Here is a 23,140-nt window from a genome sequence, read left to right on the forward strand (position 1 = left end):
AGCTTTTAAAAAACGGTCCAGCTCTCCCAGACGCTCAGATAACCTCTCCTGCACTGTACGTGTGCTCTAAGCATGTGAGTACAGTGCAGTGTGTCGAAGGGATGCTCAGATCTGAGGCTGTTTGAGGTAACAGAGATGACATGAGGGAGGCAGCGCCTGTACAAGGCAAACATAAACTGTGCCACTTCATCTGAAAACAATGGGGGACAGGACACTGAGTGTGCTCTCATCCACATCTCCATTGTCTGCCCTCCTCTTTTACTCCTCCTCCGAGCATGGAGCATAAGCGGGGTGAAAGAGGGAGGGGAGGGGAGGAGAAGGGGGAGCAGCAGTGGGGGCAGTGGGGGTCTGGCTGTGTTCTTTCTCCTCTGTCTGTGTGCGAATGCACAGACGGTTCAGTAGTAATTTGATGTGTGTCCCCGGGGACATTTGATGGATTAAAGCTAAGCAGCTCCATTTCGCAGCACCACCTGATCTTCCACTGCCTGTGCCCCATATAAAGGCTGGCGTGATTGCTGATCTCAGCTAGTCTGACAGTCTCTCTCTCCCTCCTCTCTCTGTCCGTCTCCATCTCTTCTCTTCCTCACTGGTCCCTTAAGCCTGCTGCATCACAGGAGCTATCCAGTGCTGAACAGGATCGCTTTTATTTTTTATTTTTTTATTTTTCTGGGGGAAGCTGGGGGAGCCAGAGAGTATCACACAGCATTGCCGTCAGCCTTGTTCTCCACTGGTTTCCATTTTCTTTCTTATCTTATGTTTTTGGCCGTTGTCTTCACATTAACCGGAAGGATTATCGTCAAGCCAGCTCCACTCGTGTGCTTCCTCAGAGGGTCTTTTTTATTTTTTCTCATGCGTTTTTCTCAGCTCTGTGTTTTTATCCATTGAAACATGCCCCGCTCATTTTTGGTGAAGAAGATCAAGCTTGATGATTTCTCTTCGTCCAATGTGGCCACCTCTAATCATCATCACCACCTGGACGACTCGTTCACTTTTGCACGCTCCATCACAGACTCGGTGACCAGCCTTGGGGTTCGCCTCAGTGAGAATGGTGAGTTAACATGCCTCCAGTCTGCCCCGTGCTAGCACTCCTGCCTGTAGACAGCTCCGGTGCTGATTTCAGCATGCCGGACGTTTCCACACTTAGCACAGATGGCATCCTCTTTTGTTTTTCTGTCGGCTCAGATTTTCTTTAGCTTCAGCCAATAACATGCTTGTAGTGTGTAAATTAGTGTGAGATGTTACATGCAGCCAGCTGATTTTCGCATCAATATCCCGAATAATCCCCTCCAGAGGCACCCCACCCCCATCCCCCCGCTCCCAGACTTTTGTTTTTTGACTCCAGTGAAGGACAGACACGATTCAGGTCACAGCCACGGATTAGCTTATGTAAATAGGGAACAAAACGTGTGTATAATCAGGAGAAGCTCCAGTTACGTATTTGTATGACTGTACCAACCCTGCGTCGGCTGAACACGCACGGGCTGACTATATCTGGTCATCATGTGAACTAAAAAATTCATGAATATGAGAGATGAGTATCGGATGATACATTTGTCCTTAGCTGTTATTGTCCTTGAGTTCCCATCACGGTCCGATCCTCCCTTGCCCCCCTCTTCCCATCCAAATGGAGCATGCACAGTCTCCCCACCCCCATCGCTCCACTACATCTTTCTCTTCCTTCCGGGCATTCGAAAACTAGCAGGGGTTAGAGTTTCAGCCGTGCAGGCCTATCGTCGCCACAAGAGACATCAACACACTGTACAGTAGAGCCGGGAGGGAGGTGGGGAGCCGGGCTGAAGGGATCGCAAAGGGAAGGAGAAAAAGGAGACAAAAATGCTTGGGGCAGCAATGAGGCTTAGATCACGTGATGAGGGGTTGTACAGTAAACATGAAGAAAGGCACATAGCTGCACTGTGGTCAACACACGGACCGGCCACAGTGAGCTCCGGTCGGAGCTGAGAGGCGACCTTCACTTTCATGGTCTGCTTTAAGCTCGCCGCTTCCATTTTGTGGCCACGTTTAGAAGGCCATATGTGTGTCTTTGTTATGATTTGTCAGGATGTTTCCACAGTGAGAGAGGCTGCACAGTCCACAGCTAAATGTGGTGACGATGCCCACCTGTTATTCAACCGTGGCAATAACAAGGCTCAGTGAATTTTAGATGGATCAGGATTAGTGGAATCAACAAAAATGCCTGGACCGGTTTAGAAACTGGAATGGTTTGCTAAATTAAAAATAACAACACTATAAACTTGCACTCTCTATTTATTTATCAGGCATATTTTCAAGCTTGTAATGAATGTTGTTTAGATTTCCTGCTGCGGGATTTGATATTATTATTAAAGAAGCCATTTGTATAATTATTGTCACTCTCTATTGTTCCTGAATCTATTGTTCAACACCATGAAAAATAAGCATTCTATTAAATAGAAGAAAAGAACGATAAGGCACTACACTAGCGTTTAATTTGAACAAAAGAATCATCCTTTTCATGCTGAGTCAAAAAGAAAAAAAAAAGGAGCAAAATAAAAGAAATTTCAGCGTGCAGCCTGAAATACCTAACATCAGCACTTCTGCCGTGCCAGCAGATTTTCTTTCAAACCCATTGTGGAGACATTTGACTTGAGTGTCTGTCGAACAACAAAGAGGGGTGGCTGAGAGGGTCCATTAATTACATGCTTACTTTGCATTAGAGAAATGAGTCTATGAGCTGTAAAGGCTGATACAGCGCGAGTCCTAAATGATGAGCTCCGTGTCTGACCTTGGGTAATTGAAACATAGTAAACAGCTCTGCTTACACTGATACAGTATGTTTAACAGAAAAAATCTTAAAAATTAAAGGCCATGTTGTTGTGTGTAGTGCAGAGGCCCTTCAGCTATGTTCACGACAGTGTGACTACAAAACAGGTGGAAATGCAGTGGTCTAGAATAGCTGGTTAAGCTACAGCATTTGCACATTTAAATATAAGATTTTAGTCTTTAAAAAGATAAATGTATTTCTTCTAGGGCCACAACTAACCATTATTTTCATTGTAGAATTTTTTCAACTAACGGATTTGTTTTTTGGTCTATTAAATGTCAGAAAATGGTGATCAGTGTGATCAAATGTCTTGTTTTGTTCACAACCCAAAGAAATTCATATTACTATCTTAGAGACCTAAAGAAACCAGAAAATATTCACATTTAAAAGCTAGAATCAGATAATGTTGACTTTTTCTTCTAAAAAAAATTCTCTAACCAAATAAATAGCTAATTGAACAGCTGACAACCAATCGTTTAAATTAATAATCCTTGCAGCTCTAATTTCCTTGTCTTTAAATTTAGTTTTTGAAAGGAAGTGTCGCTCTCTCTCAGACAAACACCACCTGTGTGGTTTAAAACAGTGAAACCATGCAGTGCAGCATAATAACGTGTGCACAGGCCTGGTGTTTCCCTGTCCCTGGGTGTCATGGTCATGTCTTTGACAAAGTGGGTGTGTGAACAGAACCCCTTGGGAATGCAGACGCTGTAGTGAGAGAGCACTTCAGCTGATTTCTTAATGGCCTGTTTCTTGAAGGCACTTCAGCGTGCTCGCCGCTGCAGACAGGTGACCCCTCTTCACAAACAATGTGTGTGATGCCATGTCTAACATTATCAGGCCTCAAGCACTCACACCGTGCTCAGTAAACTATTATTGCGTGTCGCAGATACTTGATCTGTTCCTCACACTATTTCTATCGTCTACATTGCTCGGCTGTTCTAACAGCTGCACTATTTTACATATGATAGGCTATTGATCAGTTCTAAACTTTGAATTTCATTAAAAAGCAGTCAATAACTAATTTCCACCGCTTGCTGCACACAGTGCTTAGGAGTGGCTTTTTTTCTGCAGTTATGCACTATTTCTCTCAGGAAAGAGAATTTCACCACATTTTATATTTGCACTCATGTTCGACCTATAGAATATCAACCCTGGAGGTAAAATGCATTTAGTATTTATTAAGCTCCTGAGATTCACAGCATAGGACTGTATTGAGTTCTGTTTGGATGCATTTAGCTGCCAGCAAGCCTTTTAGCTCCTCTGGCACTGGGCTGTTTCGAAAGGGAAAGGAAAGACATGAATGATGGCAACAAAAATATATCTCTCTGAAATCATGTTCTGTATAGTTGGGAACATTTAAATCACTTGTATTGCTTTGTGCTTTGCTGTAACAAACTTAAACCTGCTCGAAGAAGTAGCATGAAATCCTCCAGGATGTAAGCAGCTATGTGACAAAGTAATCTGGTCCAAAACCAAAAAATGCTATTTGTTTGCATCAAAAAACAAGAAAGCATTTTCAAATAAGAAATGCAACCTGTTTTAGGATGCTTTTTTTTTTTGCTCTTACATTAAAAAATATAAATACAAAAGAAACAGTGAAATACAGTGCCAAAACAAAAGTTATAGAGAAATAAGGTATATGGTATTTTAGAATAGGTGTTTGGCGATATACTAGTACTGATGATAACCTTGATATTTTAAAAACGAAATATATTTAATATCATATTTAGAGTGGAATTCATTTCTCAAAAAAGACACAAAAACATAACAAACAAAGCTTAATTTGGCTGATAGCATATTAGGCCTATTATTTTCAAAATGTATGTAGATATTGCAATAATATCTTTAACATGAATTCTTTTGGCCACAATAATCGTGTAGTAAAAATCTGATATCATAACAGGCCTAGTTTAGGGTTGAAACATGGCACTGTCTGTTTGATTTGTAATGTCAGCACTCACAGAGCATTCATTAAGCAAACATGGAGACAGACCCAAGCCACAGAGGGCTGACATACCATAGGAGGTCTAATCAATGAGACTACTTTATTTAAGATGGGCTTTAATAAGCATCTTCTCACACAGGAGACATCTTTGATGAGCCATTATCTCGTGCTCATCCTCACTGTAAAATTGCAACCTTCCTTGATGCAGCTGAGTGCGTCATGTTTCCCTGCATCACTGAACTATTGTGCATACAACCTGTGAGTTCTGGAAAAAAAAATGCAATTAGCTCTGTGGTACCACTCACTCTTTCACCATTTTCATGAATGGTAATCATCCAACATGATAATCACGTAATCACCAGCATGTCACTGTGTCCTTATCCATCACAACCCCTGGCCAACTGTGTTTGCGTGTGTCTTTTCCTCAGGCTACATCCAGGATTACATCACACCATCTGTATACCAGGAGGAGAAGAAGATGGAGCACAAGCTGGCCTCGCCGGTGTCGGATCCCCTCTACACCCAGGTGAGCAGTGGAGGGGAGTACTGTGACCCCGACCTGAAGCACCCCGACAGCCCCCAGTCTGGCATGACTGCCAGCGGCTTCTACAGTGGTGAATCGGAGGCCCTGGCCGAGGGTTACACCATGGATGCCTTCTTCATCTCCGACGGGCGCTCGAGGCGGAAGGGAGACGGCGAGAGTCATGGAGGGGGCTCGAGAAGCAGCAGTGCCAACGCTCAGGAGAGGGGAGCCGGCACGCCTCGCCACACCTGCAACGAGTGTGGCAAGACGTACGCCACCTCCTCCAACCTCAGCAGACACAAGCAGACGCACCGAAGCCTGGACAGCAAGATGGCCCGCAAGTGTCCCACCTGTAACAAAGTGTACGTGTCCATGCCAGCGTTGGCCATGCACATTCTCACCCACGACCTCAAGCACAAGTGCGACGTGTGCAGCAAGGCCTTCAGCCGGCCGTGGCTCCTCCAAGGTCACATGCGCTCGCACACGGGGGAGAAGCCCTTTGCCTGCGCACACTGTGGCAAAGCCTTTGCTGACCGTTCAAACCTCCGCGCCCACATGCAAACACACTCTGCCTTCAAGCACTACAGATGCAAGCGCTGCAATAAGACCTTCGCTCTCAAGTCCTACCTGAACAAGCACTATGAGTCAGCTTGCTTCAAGGGCTCTGCGGACGAAGACGACTCTGGATCAGAAAACTAACCACGAGCAAGAAGCAAAATTTTGAACCCCTGTTGTAGGTTCACAACCAATAACCCTGTTCACTCTGCCCTCCATGCCTTTTTTCTTCCCTTTTTTTAGAAAGCAATATTTTCACTGAGATTACGTGAAGAAACTCTAATGATTATGGCAAAGACAATTTCAAAAGATGCTGGATTTTTTCCCCGCACAGTAGCTAATCGTCCACAGAAACATACAATCAAACAACCTTCCCCCAAATAGAGACTGTAGATGATAGTTGTACACAAGTAAGCAACACGTGCTCGCACGGATGTGGGTGCACGTAAACACACACACATTCACACACACAGACATGTATGCGCATACACACACACACACACACGCACACACACACACAATGTACGCACGTGTGCACACACAAACACACACACACACAATTATATATGAGGCCTGGCATGTGAATTTTTATCAATGACTATAATGATATTGATATCAATAGTAATAATATTTAGATTCCTGATATTTTATAGCAAATAGTAATGAGAAAATGAAAAAAAAAACATAAAAAAGGACTAACAGTGTTCTTTTGTTTTTTAGAGACAAAATGACCTCTTGTATTTTTATGCTGCTTTTTATTTGCTAAGAATTGAATTCTTTTGCAACTGCCAACATGAACTTTTTATGAAAATGTGAACTATGACAGTATTTGCAAAAAAGGGAGATCATTTTAAAAGGTAAAAAGACAAAACCCCTTTTTCCACACCAATGTTTCAATTCAACGGATGTTATTTTTCTATTTGATTTTTCTAAATTTATTTTTTTGTGCTTATTATCCCTTGTTGATCAAAAGCATCTTTGTAACTGTGGGTATTCAAAGAAAAAAAGCTAATTTAAATAAGCTATAGGCCATAGGTCATTCAATTCAATTCTGTGATTTTAAAACAGGCCTGTTGAACAGGTTTCCACACACTCCGTCGGATCAAATTCATAGTCTCACCCTGATGTACAGACTTGGACAAAAACACTGGGAGCCAGACCAAATGATCTATTGTTATAAGTGCCATGTGCGGTTGACTCGTCTATAGCAATGAAAACTCGTTGTTCTTCCTCCACCATGGTGGCTTGCATAAACTCTGCTGCCTTTATGGTGCATCGTCCCGTCTTAAAGAGCAATCTTCACCCAGTGTTTGAGGTGCTCCCCCTCTGCCAGTGTTACCTCAGAGTGAAGGTATGGACTCACACACCCTCAGTTACAAAGTGACAGTCAAATTATTCTGTTTGTCTGTTTTATATGTCGCTCAAAGCTCCGCCCACGGTTTAGATGCATACCATCTATTTATCATGTAAATACTTTATTTATCTACCTATTTATCTATTTATTTATTTACCTTATTTTTGTGTATTTATTGAAGACTTGCTTATTTGTTAATTATCATGTATTTATTTATTGTTTATAATTTAAAAAATGAACATCCATTGACCTTGTAAGATGCTGCTGATCTTCAAAGAAAATGTTTATATGCATGAAAACTGTAGAGAGTCCATGGGACTTAGTTTTTTAAAGAGGAACAATGTACAGTACCAGTGCTAGGAGACTTCAAAACGAATGAATGCAGAATCACTTTTGTTTTTCGTGGCAATAACTTTACTGACACAGCAATTGACATGTGTAACAATCACAGCTGTCCTGTTTTCAGTCGATTTAGGGCAATAAAAAGAAATAATGAAACCGAAACACTAAAATATTCTCCGTCTTGCTGTTTTCCAAAAAATCCATCGCCTCCTTGTGACTCGAGATTTTTGGCCCCTTTTTGTCTTTAAATCTCAGGCAATAAATAATTCCTAGAAATGGCTGATGTTTACATCGCCACGAAATGTAACACTATCTGTTTGTTAAAATTAGAGAGCCAAATAATGTGGGTGTAATCGAGCTATACCAAGGTTTCAAAGGTGCAAAAGCAATAATGAAAGTGATGCAGTAACTATGAGCAACACTCAATCCTTTATACAGCAAGTCCAAAACTGCTACAAGTGTTAATTAGACTGGAAAAGGCGGCTCTTCTATAATGTTATCATTATTTTAAAAGTATTTTTTGTTTTAACAAGCAACCAGGTAAAAAAAAAAATCTCTTCTGGCAGCTGAAGGGCAGGTATGATTAGACTGAAGTGCTGGAAGGTTTCGTATTACACAACAGGATTACAATAATTCTCATTTAGGTAACTGACAAAAGAAAGCATTTAGTTAAATTCAAAGTCATTACTGCTTCCAAATTATTCAGCACAGTTGCAAACAGTTAAGCAAATCTCTGAGGTGTCAAAGGAGATGATCCTCTTGAGACAACATAAGGTTGGAGGTATATAATGGAAATCATCTTCACATGAACTGTCTCGGTAGAGAAAGTTTTCCAAGATTGTCGTAATAAAATGACGCGCTGTAGTGCACTTCCAAACTCCTCCATCATTTGTCCCTGCCTCACGTCCCCTCCCTTCCCCTACACCAGCCGTCCTCATCCCATCCCAACTGCCTCTAAACAGACGCACCGAGGATGAGATGTGCTGAAGTGGGATTGGCGGAGGGTGGCGGAGTGTGGGAGGATAACAGGTGTTTGCAGACAGACTGCAGATAGGGAGCGTAATTGAGTCGGTGAGCGACCTCCAAGGGGAAGGTCAAGCACCAGCAGGCAAATGCACTGTCAGCTATTTGCATATTCCAAATGGATGACACGATCGCAGTAATGCTGAGCTCGCCCTTAAAAAACAAAAAAAAAAAAAAACAAGGAAAAAAAAACATAAAACTGTGGACAAAAGAGAGAAAAGAGGAGTTTCTGCTCTGTTTATCCGTCCTCTCCTCCCTGTTCCACTATCATCCTGTCAATGGTCGTCTAAGTGCTACAGCTGAATCACTGCATGAGAGCATCCAAACCACCTGTCTCCTGATTAACTTGCAGAACACACACTTTGGCACGACGCTGTATTATTGAAATAATGCAGATATAACTACTTCCTATAGATTCTTTTTTATATGTTTACTATTTTACTGTGTGACAGAGATAAAACGCATCTCCAAAACCTGGGGACTGTGTTTTAATAAGGCAGATAAAAGCAATGACACCATTAAAAACACTGATTGGAAACATACTGCAGGCTTGTATCTGAAACTGGCAGTATTACAGATCGTCCTCAGAGAAAATATTAATTACAGAAAAAGGAGGCAGAGTTTAATTCTAAACCTCTGAATTTAGATGTAGGGAAACATTGTTCCTCTTTGACGATTTTGTAAATATATTTGTAAATACATCACAGCAATAATATGACAATGCATGTAGACATTTAATTGCTCTTTTTCTATTCATGTTGTCTTTTTTTTATTAAAAGAAAAAGACCAATACAGGTACCAATTGCAGTCTGGGTGGCCATGTGAATCAGGGAGTGTCTTGATTAAAAAGCTATCTGTTGTAAGTTACAAACAAAAAAACTTCAAACTCTGTGTATCCTCAAAGATTTGATCATGTTCTGTATGATTTTTTTTCTGTTCTTGTTTTCTTTTATTTATGTGCCCGGCTTGGCTGCGCAATGAAAAAGTGCCAAAAAGTATGATTTCCATGACAAAAGCCTTCAACATATGGTTGGCTGCTTGAAACCTTCCATATGGTCCTCAAAGAAAAAAAAACTGATTAAGATTTTCCACTTTCTTCTTCTTTACTCTCTCTGTCTCTCCTCTTCTCTGTATCTTTCTATCTCTCTGTTCCAGCTGAGTATGAAGAAACTTAAGCCATGATTGCTGAGGGGTGTTTTGATTTATCTTGTTCTGCTACAATTAATAATGATGACAACAATAGCAATGATAACGTTAATAAAAACAATAGCACAAGGAACCTACAAGTCCACTCTGATTTATTTTAAAATAGTCTAATTTAATTTTATTAAAGGAGAAAGGGGTATTTTGTTTTGTTTTTTCACCAACACAGACAGGCAGGCAGACAGACAGACAGGCAGACAGACAGACAGACAGACAGACAGACAGACAGACAGACAGACAGACAGACAGACGGACACACACACACACACACACACACACACATACACACACAAACTAAAGCTGCAACTAACAATTATTTTCACTGGTGATCATTCTGCTGATTATTTTCATCATTTATCAATGAATCATTCAGTCTGTAAAACGTCAAAAAAAATTGTGAAAAATGCTCATCACAACTTCCCAGAGCCCAAAGTGACGGCTAGAACTGCAATGATTAATGAATTAATTGATGAATTGATTTTTAAATGAATTTTGATAATCAATAATCTTTTTTTGTTTTTAAGAAAAAAAGGTCAAAATCCTGATTCCAGTTTCTTAAATGTGATTTCTTTTCTCATTCGTTTTCTCTTTTTTGAGAGTGAACTGAATAGTAAGGCTGCAATTGACCATTATTTTAATTATTGATTAATCTGTAAATTATTTTTGTTGATTATTGTTGATTAGAGTTTCCCAAAGCCCAAGATTATATCTACAAATATATTGTTTTGACCACAACCCAGAGAATTTCAGTTTACTGTAATAAAGGAGAGATTAATTTCATACTGAACTGATAATCAATTAATCGATTAACTGTTGCAGCTCTACTGAATATCTTTGGGTTGGGGGCAAAGAAAGACATTTGAGGATGTCATTAAACACTGATCAACATTTTTCACCATTTTCTGACATTTTATTGACCAAACAACGAACTGATTTATCGAGAAAATAATCAACAATGAAAATCATTTTTAGCTGCAGCCCTATTTCAGATTGTTTTGTTTGTCTAACCAACAGTCCAAAACCAGATGACTCTTTATTCACTATCATAAATAAAACAAGCAGCAAGTCCTTTCAGAAGCTGAAGCTAGCAAATGTTTGACATTATATTTGCATGAAAAATGACTGAAATGATTAATGAATTATCAAAATATTTGGCCACTAATTTTATTTTGATCGACTAATTGATTAATCTACTGTTGCAGTGCTAACACACTCACACAACAGGTGTCTCAACGTTAATATTAAATCGAAAATCGATCGAAACAAGCTTTTCATTTCAATAATTGAATTAAAAGCCAGAATCTGTTTTTTTTTCTCTCCACCCCCATGTCCTGTGTGTGTTGGATTGAAAAAACAACACTTCAAAGACAATAAAGCGTAGCTTAGTGATCTTCATACCACACTAGATACCATATAGATCTTGAACAGTTGTCAAAAACAAAAAACAAAAAAGAATTGAATCGTGACTTTAATGGGCCAACCTGGTCATTTAATGTACCGTATGCAAATTTTTACATCTTTCTTACACCTATATATCTGTGTAAAAACACACTGAGAAAAATAGTGACTCTGGAATCTGTTTGTAGCCCTCAGTCAACATTAACATGGTGAGTAATTATAGTTATGACTAACGATAATGTGCCATCAGCTGTAGCCTCCTCTGTCAATGTTTGATCAGTCTTATGAGCTTTACTGTCACTTTACTTACTTTTAATTTCACCGCTACAAGGCACAAAAATGCCAATATCCTTTTGTTTCTGCACAGCGGCTGAGAGCAGGAGCGGTCAGAGGACCTGACAACACCAATCTAGCTTTGAATAAGAGTTCCTGAGATGTCGGCGTTATCAAAAGCAGAGGCATCTGTTCCACCACTATTAAGCCTTTCCTGGTCATTAAATTTTAATGGAACATTGATTTTATGCTGGAACTAGTCTTTCTGAGTGACTCAAAAGCCAGAGAAAAATATGGAACAAAATAAAAATGAATCATGACAGCGGACAGGGATTATTATTCTGGGGCTTTTCTTGATTGGTTTCCAGGGAATATACAACACTTGAATTCAATCGCTTCTGTCCTTCAGTGTCCTCCAGCAGCACAGCGGCAGTATAATGAGACAGCAGGCAGAGCAGAGCAGAGCAGGGACTCAGAAACAAGACACTTTGCTGCACTTTCCTCTCTTCAGCGTGGGAAAACAGTGATTGCCACTGCTGTTGTTACATGCTGCTGTGCTAGTTATGTTGCTGAAGGTAAACAAAAAACTAAATAAATTGTCAAATGACAAGTTTACAACCAAGTGTTGATTCTCAACAGCTCCCAGTGCTGCAGATCAGGATGTTGCAGATCTGCACATCAACATTCATGTGCAGTACTCACTCAAACTTTACCCTGGCAGATGTTGTCCCTTATCAGATTTTATGATGAAAGTAAATAACTGATTTCATTACATGGCAATGGACTATAAAATGGGGATGCAAGCAATCCAATTACATCACCCCTGGTTGTGCTGTGTGAGTAACAACAGCGGCAAAGAGTGATCAGCACTGGGACGCAGGTATGAGGACCGTGACCCGTCATACATTTATACATATCCCTGCTGGAGTTGTCACGATACGACGAATTTTAAATTTTGACATAATACTAGTAGGAAGTGATACTTGATACTTAATAACACAGAGAAAAAACAAGTCCTAGACGCGTGAAATAGGCACGTTTGTGCTGGTATGGAAACTCACTGAACACTGTCTGGTTTTGCTGTACTGCAATTCAAATTTCAGGAACAACAGTAAAGACTGAACTGAACTGATCTTGAATGGACAGTCTTGAATGAGCACTAATCAAGATATATATATATATATATATTTTTTATACAGCATTAGTACTTTTGATCCTATAATTAAAGGATATTGTGTCATTTTAAACACGTGATACTGAAAAAGGATCAATACAATTGACAATCTTTATCCCTGCAACACTCCACAGACACACACACACACTCCAAGCAGATCAGGTAAATTATTGAAAACAACCTGCAAAATTGAGCGAGCTGCACTCACACTTCAAAGATATCGACCTGAGAGCGGCATCATCTTCTGAGTGACTGTCTGAGTGAAAATATAACTGCTGTCTGATGGGGTGAGGGGCTGCAGTGAGGTTACTGCACAGACATACCTCTAGCACCAGATACAGCTGTTAAACAAACTGGAGAAAGAAACATTATCAGCCTACACTGGATTATCATGCTATTTATATGAAAACAGTACGTATTCAAATTCTTTCCTGACAGCTTATGTGTATTAATTACTAGGACGACAGTAAAAAATTAATATGGAGAAAAAAGTATATATTTTTTAACAGGTGTTGTTGTATTTTAGTTGCAACTGGTGTTTTTAAGTTGCTGATAAATGACACAGCAAACAACACGTCATTTTAGATTTGAACCGATTAGATAATTAACTGAAAATTTTAGCATTTTCCATACTGAACTGACATTTAATCATTTAATCAATTAAAATAAGTGGAGACTGATTGTTGATGATGATAAAATATTTGTTAGTTGCAGCCCTGCAATGTATTCAAATTCTGATCTGTTACCCTACACAGAGAACTATATTGCTAAAAAAAACAGCAGAGCTGAAACAGTGAATCATTTAGTCAATCCACAAATATTTTACTCTATTTTACTACTTTAAATCAATAAAAATAATCATTAGTTGCAGTCCTTCTTAATGGAGCTCTCTATCCATTTCAGAATTCACTACTGCAAAAAGGTATTGTAGTTGCAACTGGTGTCTCAGTGCCTCACAGCCTGACATAGCAGACTACACGTAATCTTTATAATTAGAAAAACAATCATTACTGGATTCAACACTCTTTCAACTGGTGCCGGCCTTCGCTCTGACCCTTCACATACATCTGGCGCCATCTGTTGGCTGATCACCAACTGCATTAACAATTCAACAACAACAGGAAGCTATTTTCTGTTAATGATAGTGACATCAGTTCAGCTGGATAATTCAAGTGAAAGAGGTATTCTGCTCTAAATAAAAACATGAATCTCGATTCTGGTGTTTATGATATAACCAAAATGCAAGCATAGTGCCCAAAGTCACTCAACAAGAGGTTATTAAAACCACTTGGTTCAACCAGTCAGGGCCAACCAACTGTAACTGCCCCTTTAAGAGCTAACAGTTTGTCTTTTCACATTCTGCATCACAGGAGAGATGCTCATTAAAAGCGCCTCCATTCCTCACTGTTTCATCAAGTGAGACTGCCAAGCTCTTTAACTCAGTGTTCTTGATGTTTGTGCTGTTTGTGTAAAACCCATCTGTTTCCTCGTCTCTCTGTTGGCAGAGGGTCCACCTCATCCGTATGCTTCTCTTTTTGAAGTCATGTCAAAATCGCATTTTTATGCATCTAAGATATCCAACTTGTCATCAGCACTCAAGCAAAAGTCAAGGAGGGCACTCCTTAAATAGCTCCTCTCTTCCCTTCATATACAATACATGCAGAAACAAGGATGGCAAATGAACTACAGATGTGGGGTATTTATCATTTGTTTTAGAGATAAATAAGATAATTTTAACAATGTTTTCTGTGGCTTTCTATGTTGATATTTAAGTAGAGATTTCATGATTCTCCAAATTCACAATTCAATTAGATTTTTGATTCTAAGGTCTCATTTTGCTTCCATTTTTTGATTTAAACATATTTTTTGCACTGATAGGTATGCCATTGTTAGACTATCAAGTCACATTTTACATTTTCAAATCCTTCTTTAAAAGATCTATATGGTATCAAGTGTAAAATAATGTCCGGTTCTGCTGTGTCGTTTTTGAGGTATTGTTTTTTCTTCTGACATGTGCTGGATGTTGCACGTACGTTGGGGTGGATAGAAAAAATAATAATAAAATGCGTGACTTTGATTTCTGAAATTGGCTCATTTCAATTTAATATCGAGATTGTGATGCCCCTATATCTAAGCTTGAACAGGTGAGAAAATGTTATTCTGGCCCTTTTTTTAGTGTTAGGTTAATGAACTGAAGTGTAAATAGAAAGAACATCTACAACTTAATCCACCTCTAAATAACATCACTCCAAAGCACCACTTATTCTCTCTCTGGGTGAGGTTGGGAGAGCAAATGTATTTCAAGGCAAGGGAGATCATTAAACAGAAATCCTGTTCTGGGCAGCCGTACTAGAAGGAGATAGTGCAGAAAATAATTTCATAGGTTTAAGCAGCAAGAGCCACCAGTGAATAATCAACATCAGTGAACAAATCAGTCACACATTCAGCCGCAAACACAGCAACATCCACTGTTGCTAAACCATGTCATGATTTCAGACACATTCATCTATCACAAAGCTATAGTTTGAAGCCTGAAAATCGCCGTCGGAATAATTATCACTTTAAAAGCATGTCAACGTGTAAAAAAAAAAAGAGAGAGATGGTATAAATAAATATAGCTCACTTCCCTGTCGGAAAGCTGGCAGGTAATTTTCTCCAGCTGCTCTAAGTGTGACAATCCCACGGGGACTGAAATCTAATATTAACAGCAAATCATTATGTGGGAACTGTTCTTCCGTGACCTGCCGCTGTACCTGTGTGACTAACTCAATCTAAGTAATTGAGATATGTTAGCGACTAGAACGTAGTCCTGCTGTGACAGCAGAGGGTCACGCAGAGTGTAGTGGGACTCCAAACACATCTCAGCACCGGAGATGATTTACATGTCTATATGCTTTGACTGACAGGGTCTCTTCTCTTCGTGTGATGCTGGTTTCTTTTGGTGCATGATGAAGTGGCTTTTGATTGACAGCAAAGAAGCGACTTGAATCTGACATTGTATAAAGTGCTGAATGCCCAGGGGGGATATGTCACTATACATATTTACTATACTGTAGTTATTCATACAGAAACAGCAAGTCATGCAGCCAGCTGCATGATCCATGTCAGCATATTACAGTCTAATTGGAGTTTTTCAGTGGTTCTTATTCTATACTGGTGTCAGCTAAATAGCTCTTTAAGAGAAAAAAAGTAGAAAATGTAAAGTGGCTTTCAAAGCTGAGCTGTTTTTGGGGAAATTATAAACAGATTGTTGCTGCTACTGAAAAACTATCACTTGACAATAAGGCGTAAAGTTGATTACATTCACTGCAGCACCTAAATTACAGTTGAGGTTTATTCTACAAGGATATATAATGTACTGAACGACTGTTAATGATTACATACTATATATAGACCTTCCTCATGTTGTAACTGATCCCCGTGTGACCAATTAATCAACACAAAAGGCGCTTCCATTGTAGTTCAAAGTATTTGTAATAATTCAATATAATGGCCTGCCTCTCCTGTCCAAGAAATCATTTTTAATTGTCTCATTAGAAGACACTGTGGCTATGGGCTGGAGAAAACAACAATAGTTCTGTTTCCGCTCCACTGCCACAGATCTTTGAAGCTTTCCACTTACCTGTGCAAAGCTGCGGGCCCAGACGTCCTTTTTGTAACCACAGCAACCTGGCTGGCTCTTTGAAATGCCTGCAAAAATAGAATATCACCAAGTAGTGCACTTTGAAGGAGGAAGCCTATATCACGCAACAGTCGACAACACAAAACACTGACCTCATTAAAAACTATTGTCACCAAAGGATTCTGGGCTTGTAGCGGCTCTTTTCAACTGCATGACTAATTGCTGGAGTGAATTTTAATGAGAAACAGTTTGGCCACGAAATGAATAAGTTATCTTACAAAAGGGGTAAAGTTTGTGTTTGGTATTACATGTACACGCCATGAAATACTCAATTGCTAATACCTACAACACAGGCCTGCTTACATGCTAAGAAGCGGACCTGTTAACCTCAAGGCTTTGTTTGACAGTTCAAAAGCACACATAACATTGTTTTATCAGCTTGATACTTTAGGATTTTCTTATTAAAATCATTCTGGTGACATGTTTCAGAAGTCCGCTACAGGAACTGACACATAAGGTCTCACAGACTCCAGCGGTAAAACATGGTTACAGAGGAGTTTCACAAGTCCCATATCTTTGATTGCTGTTGACAATACTTTTATGTAGCATCCTTCACAAATCCCAAATAAGTCTATGAGGATTTCTGTCATGACAGTTTGCTCATTAGAGGTCTAACCTGGGTCGAAGGGACCTAAACACAAGTGTACCAATGATACTAATCAAATTCCCAGTTCTTTTAGTGTATTACACCCATTCCAGTGAGCCAACATGCACATTAGCAGCACCCTGACTCTGTTTGACCTGAATGGAACAGAACCTTAATGAAACGAAACCTTTCCTTATTTGGTGTAATAATAATACTTAATATATGATGATTTCCATATTTTGTCATCTTTGTCAAATGTTCAAGCCCAGTTTGTGGCAAAGGGAAGGGTTAACCCATCAATACTTTTCTACATATTGGGTTTTAAAGGTCCAGTGTGTAAGATTTAAGGGGATTTATGGACAGTATTTGGCTGAAATGAAACATAATATTCAAGTATGCTTTCATCAGTGTATAACTGCCTGAATATAAGAATTGTTACATTTCTGTTACCTTAAATGGAGTGGATCCTCTTCCACGGAGGCTGCTTTGTTGCACTGCCATGTTTCTATTCAGATGAGATACTTACAATCAGCAAGCTCACTGCAACATGCCACTAAATCCTATACACTGGTCCTATAATAAGGTCAGAACAAAAAACAACATATTTAGAGGAAAAGATAATTAATTCTGCAATTATTATTATTTTAACAGAAACATCAGTGGGTTGTGTGAAATTCTAAACCCTGAGGGAGTAAGGCCAGTGTCAACAACAGCTCAGGGTTACAGGCAGCTGTTTTTGGCTAAAAAGCTCTAAAAACCCAATGTACACTCTGGCTCAGTACCAAACAAAACACTATTAATGTTGCTTAGTGGTCTGCCCTCACTCTTTGCCCTCAGTGGTTTAGTTTGTTTTGGATGGATAGGTATAGGCCTCTGGAGTGAGACTAGGTCAGGTTAGGGTAAGATTATCAGAATAAACAAATCAGAGTAGAGCTGCAACAATTTATCAAATAATCAATAATTAAATTAATCAGCATTTATTTTGATAATTTATATATATACATATATATATATATATATATTTTTTTTTTTTTATTTTGGCTTCTTAGACGTGAATACTGTGATGGAAATAATCTTTAAACTCTGTATGACCCTTTGCATATTTTATTATGACTGTTGCACCAGGCTCTCTGTTTTTTGTCTTTGGTGAGAGATGACTTGACACCTATTTTGTGAGTGCAACTACCAGAAAACAGGAAGTGAAACTGTCTTTAATTGCAGAAGATCTATGTGACAAGCTGTGCTTAAATAAACTGTCAAATTAATGCTCATCATCAGTCTCTCACTGTCATTCTCTTGGACTCCTTTCATTTGGTTGTATGACTCTGTGAGCTGATCCCTTTGCAAAGGCTTATTAAAGAAACACAAAGACAAAATCGTTCAATCTCCTTATTTCAGATCAACCATGACAACATTTTCTGATTTCTTTACTCCTCTATGACAGTAAACGGACTATCTTTGAGTTGTGGACAAAACAAGACACTTGTGGATGTCAACTTGGGTTTTAGGAAACAGTGATCAATATTTTTCACCTTGTTTTTAACACTTTATGGACCAAACAACTGACAATTCATTGAGAAAATAATCGACAGGCTACTTCATAATGAAAATAATCATTATTGCAGCATTAAATCAGAGGCTGGTTAGAGTAGGTCATGCCTTTGCAATCCTGGATAAAGAGTAATACTTAACATTAACCTCTACATCCATGCAATATACCTTTTTCACACCAGCCATTTTGGCCTTAATTAGTAAACACAGGCATTACAAAGAATCCTAATCAAGTTTCTTCTCCATTCAGGTGAAGCAGAGTCAAGGCTCTACTACAGGCATGTCCAAACTGTTCCATAAAGGGCCGTGTGGCTGCAGGTTTTTGTTCCAACCAGTCTACAGCACACCTGATTCGACTAATCAGTTGTTTGAAGACTGAAATCAGTTGATTAAATGAGTCTAGCCTGGTGTGCTCCGGCTTGGTAGGAATGAAAACCTGCAGCCTTTATGGAACAGTTTGGACATGCCTGCTCTACTACATTAAATTGAAGAGGACCTTAATTAGTATCATTTGTAACACCTGTGTAGGGGTGCAAATGAAGTTTAATCTGTAGATCATTTTCTCAGTTGATCGATTGGTTGTTTGGGCCATAAAATGTCAGAAAATGGTGAAAAATGTTGATCATTGTTGGGTTGGGTATGGATAGGGTTAAAAGACATTTTCATAAGGTGGATATGAAGAGACCATCGCCCATGGCACGCCATTTCTATCTGCAATATTATATATATGTAAGTGTCTAGAGGTGTATATATCTATAGGTCTGTGTATGTGTGTAAAATTACCTTTTTTTTCATCTTGTGTACATATTTTTTATTTACACTTATTTAGTTTGTATTTAGTTGTCCTAAGTAAGTAAGTATTTACATTTAGGTACTTTGCTGAATTTCTACTTCTGTTGAAGACAATTCAATAAAATACAAATCATTATAAAATACCCTATTTCATATCAATTGGCTGCCGCAAAAAAGGTCTACACACAGACACAGTTGGCTAACTAGCTAGGTCAGCTAGTTGAGTTAGCTAGGTTAGCTAGTGAACATAATGGAACATGTAGGCTAGCTAACAACTAAAGAGAATATATTTCCCTCAGGAGTTCGTACAGACCAAAAACATAACTAGAAGAGGGTAAATATTAAACTTACATTCCTCAGGTGGCCAGAGAGGTGATGATATTAAGTGGTCGCTCATTCCCAACTTGTTTCAGCTGTCCTTAAATGACAAAAAAAAATGGTTAGCTAATTCTGTTTCTTAATGTGACATGTATTCTGGATGCTAACAAAACAAATGCGTCATTTTGTTTTACTTTATATAAAACAAGTAAGCTAATTTGCGTCAAAAATGCCAGGTGAAGTTCCAAAGGGGGCGTTGTACATTTGTGATTGACAGCGCGGAGGACCAATGAGAACCTTTCGTTTAACTACGCACTCTACAAACAAACTAGCAACACGGAAGTAAAGAAACACTCACAAAACACTACAGCGGGCAGGTAAATGTTTCGCCTGTGGCAGGGCACTAAACCTCGGGTGGAGCTGGTGGTTTTACCCCGCAGAAACATGTCGACAGTGTCCAGTAAGTCCGGTGCGCCGGACGTTAAAAACGGCGACAACAGGTCGATTCACTCGGACAACGTCGAGGAGGTTCATAACGTCCCGATGAACGTCATCATCAGACCGTTTCCTCCGGAGCTGGATGAACTGAAAGTTCAGAGTCTCATGAACACAATAAAGGTAACTTTTTGTTTTGTAAGTGTCTGAAGAAAATCATGTGTGTTTTAAGGGTGGATTGTGGCGTTAAGATACAGTCTGGCCTACAACACTGATGTGAAATGTCAAATCACTATTACATAAAATTCAGGTTGGTGGTATATACATGGGCAGGTAACTCTAAATTGTGGGTAAACTTTTATACAGGTAAGCTTAAAATATACGAGTAAACTTTCAGCCCAGTTTGAAGGAGGTGAGTTTATCTGGCTAATACTATCTTCTTACGCCGTAAGTATTGTACGTAATGAGCATCTGTGCAGCTCTTTTTTGTAATGCTATTTTATCACAAACTTTTCCTTTGTGAAATAATTGCAGGGTTCTGCGGTTTGGATATTGCACTTGGGCATACTGCAGTTACAATAACATTGCAATTAATTGTGCAGCCCAATACTAGGATCACTTAATAAAAATAATAATAAAAACTGGTGCATTCAGGGCAGAGCTTCGGCTCATCTTCCTGTGCAGTATTTATGGGAAAATATATATTTTTAATGACATAAAAAGGAGTTTTCATTCAGCAATTTTATACAATATATTTACAGAGTTTGGTTGGTGGTAGTGAAATTTGCTCCACCTACTTGTTTCAGCATTGTAATGATAACCCAAACAGTATTATTACACCATCAAGGTTAAAATTCTGCATAATGATCACTTTTACTTTTGATACTTAAAGTATTATTTTGTTGGTAATAATCCTGTATTTTTACTTGAGTCAAATGTCAATGTTAATGGAGTATTTTCCCTTTATGGTATTTCTAATTCTAATAAGTAAAAGGTGTTTGCACTACCTCCACCCCTGCCTATAATGTTCAAGAATGATACAAGATTCCTACAGGAGCATGTTTGCAGCAACGTTTCATTCATACTGTAGTTTCCCTCTAATATTTAAAGTTCAGCGTACCTTTTTTGCAGTACTGGCATATTATCTGCTGCTCCACACTTGCTGTATGAATTAATTGTCAGTTTGTCTTTCCCTCCAGGAGACAGCAGACATCAGTGTTGTTCCTCCCATTGATGTGCTCTGGATCAAAGGCAGAGAGGGCGGAAATTACTACTACTCATTTGGAGGCTGTCACAGGTTTGCTGCGTATCAGAGGTTGAACATGCCGACCATCCCAGCCAAGCTCATCAAATCAAACGTCTCAGACCTCAGCACGTACCTGGGGGCTTCGACGCCTGATCTGCGGTGATACCGGAGCATTTTGGATTTGAGATTTTTGATTTTTGAGAGACTTGGTTGTGGTGTCTCACACACAGAGTTTTGACTGTGACTGCAGAACAAAGGATTTACCAGCAGGGGGAAATATAACTCTGTAGTTCAAGACAACATTTTCATGTGAAACCATTGAAATGTTATTTGTGTGCTTGTAAATGTGTGTTTTTGTAAGTTACACATTTTTACAAAGTGAGTCTTTATTTAATAGTTGTAACCTTCAAATACCAGTTATACTTGCACATAAAAAGTAACTTAAATGACCCTTTTCCTGCAGTTATTTTAGTGTACATTTTAAAAGGCGAAGGCAATACAAGTGAGTGACTCTACATGGCAAGGATGATTGACATTTTGAATTGTTAAACTAGGAAAAGCACGGGTGTCACAAATAACATTAACAGTGTCCGTTATGTTCAAGTGTCTCATCAAGCAGTGACTGATAGTGAGCCAGAATGCACAATATGTTGTGGCCTTCGCACCATGTTGGCAGAGTGGAATGAACAGGAAAAAGGCCCTTTATCTCAACTTGGAGGTGTTAATTTCAAGATGAATTGCCTCGTTCGTAGCCTTGTTGTTGTCACACCATATTAACTAATGGCAGCACTGAGGTAAGCCAGATTTACATGTCTAACAGCACATTGCAGCAACACAGGCTGCAACAACTATGATCCACCTCCTTGTCTCCTCCTCTCAGTTGTCAGACGAGCACAGAAAATTCACCCTCCTTCTGCCTTGATTGGCTCAATGGTCATGCACACAATCTCCCCTCTTTTTTCATCTCCTCTCTTTTTTCATCTTCTCTCTTTTGTGCATTGCAGTAATTTCAGTAGAAGTAACTGTTCGGAATTTATTAGCTCTCAATCTAACATAAACTGCTCAGTTTCAGTTACCACTGAAACTCAACACAGTTTCATAGAAACTCCATCACCAGTCAGCATTTGGGGGTGTAACTGAGTAACGCAGACTCACTAAGTATAAATGCTCCCAACATCTCTGCATAGAGTCTATGTACAACCATAAATCAGCCTTAGAGGTGAAAACTCCAGCAACATTTGTGGTATATAGAAAAACTTTATTGTCAGACCAACAATTTTGGCACACAGTAATGGTCATGAACGTTAATTTATGCATGAACAAAGGCTTCACAAAATTTATTGATAAGGCCTATTCTGAACTGGGTTACGATGCTTTGTCATTTTTAAAAAGTGGATCTCCAGGGAAAAAAGTTTGGGAAACACTGACATATACAGTAGCGCTCTTAAGAATTCCATAATGGAACAAAAAGAGCACAGTGCAGTTCATGGCATCGATAGTGGGGAATGACGGAGTGACTTCGGACAATTCCAAGGACCCCGTAAGTGAAGCAGCTAACTTTGAATTCAGCCATTGTATATTTTATTATTTACACGTGTTTCTCTTACTGCTACATGAGAAAATGTCTTCCACTAAAATTCAAAGTCTATTGTACCCCTTTTTTCATGGAACGAGTACAACAAGCTTTCTTTGAAGTGTACCGTTCTGAGTTCTTCCTACTGACCGCTGAGGAAGATTTAAATACAAGTTGTCTCACAGTCAAGTTATTTTAGTCTGAAATTATATCAAAAAGTCCCCGTAGGCAGTCTTTTCATTTCTGAGTATTACCGTTAATTTTAGAAATCAAATGGTGCGGTGCAGCTTTGTGTGCAGCAGCAGAATATGCATATGCATTATTTCAACAACTAGAAGAACAAAGTGCTTGTAAAAGCACTGATAAT

General features: G+C 39.2%; 2 protein-coding genes and 1 long non-coding RNA gene across 3 annotated transcripts in view; 2 read left to right on the top strand and 1 right to left on the bottom strand.

The window, feature by feature from the left end:
* The window catches only part of LOC146324838 (uncharacterized), a 64,530-nt gene extending 46,739 nt beyond the window's left edge, over window positions 1-17,791 (bottom strand). The window contains exons 1-2 of the long non-coding RNA XR_014770690.1: window positions 17,309-17,791; window positions 16,213-16,280 (exon numbers count right to left, since the gene is read on the bottom strand). This is a non-coding gene — a long non-coding RNA (uncharacterized LOC146324838). The remainder of the gene's footprint in view (window positions 1-16,212; window positions 16,281-17,308) is intronic.
* Window positions 409-6,373, top strand: scrt2 (scratch family zinc finger 2). Its single transcript, XM_084720455.1, has 2 exons — window positions 409-1,048; window positions 5,174-6,373. The coding sequence occupies exons 1-2, from the start codon at window positions 889-891 to the stop codon at window positions 5,965-5,967; spliced, it is 954 nt and encodes a 317-aa protein (XP_084576581.1). The 5' UTR covers window positions 409-888; the 3' UTR covers window positions 5,968-6,373.
* Window positions 17,792-19,834: 2,043 nt separating the features above from the next.
* srxn1 (sulfiredoxin 1 homolog (S. cerevisiae)) lies at window positions 19,835-21,650 on the top strand. Its single transcript, XM_084719947.1, has 2 exons — window positions 19,835-20,137; window positions 21,154-21,650. The coding sequence occupies exons 1-2, from the start codon at window positions 19,901-19,903 to the stop codon at window positions 21,361-21,363; spliced, it is 447 nt and encodes a 148-aa protein (XP_084576073.1). The 5' UTR covers window positions 19,835-19,900; the 3' UTR covers window positions 21,364-21,650.
* The last annotated feature ends 1,490 nt before the right edge of the window (window positions 21,651-23,140 follow it).

Source organism: Lutjanus erythropterus, chromosome 6 (assembly GCF_056507025.1).
Source record: "Lutjanus erythropterus isolate fLutEry1 chromosome 6, fLutEry1.hap2, whole genome shotgun sequence".
NCBI lineage: Eukaryota > Metazoa > Chordata > Actinopteri > Lutjaniformes > Lutjanidae > Lutjanus > Lutjanus erythropterus.

What these genes read in the sequence shown, in the direction of transcription:
- scrt2 (XM_084720455.1), top strand. Translation starts at nt 889, where the DNA reads ATGCCCCGCTCATTTTTGGTGAAGAAGATCAAGCTTGATGATTTCTCT. An exon ending in GGTTCGCCTCAGTGAGAATG is followed by an intron (nt 1,049 to 5,173) that starts GTGAGTTAACAT and finishes TCTTTTCCTCAG; the next exon opens with GCTACATCCAGGATTACATC.
- srxn1 (XM_084719947.1), top strand. Translation starts at nt 19,901, where the DNA reads ATGTTTCGCCTGTGGCAGGGCACTAAACCTCGGGTGGAGCTGGTGGTT. An exon ending in GTCTCATGAACACAATAAAG is followed by an intron (nt 20,138 to 21,153) that starts GTAACTTTTTGT and finishes CTTTCCCTCCAG; the next exon opens with GAGACAGCAGACATCAGTGT.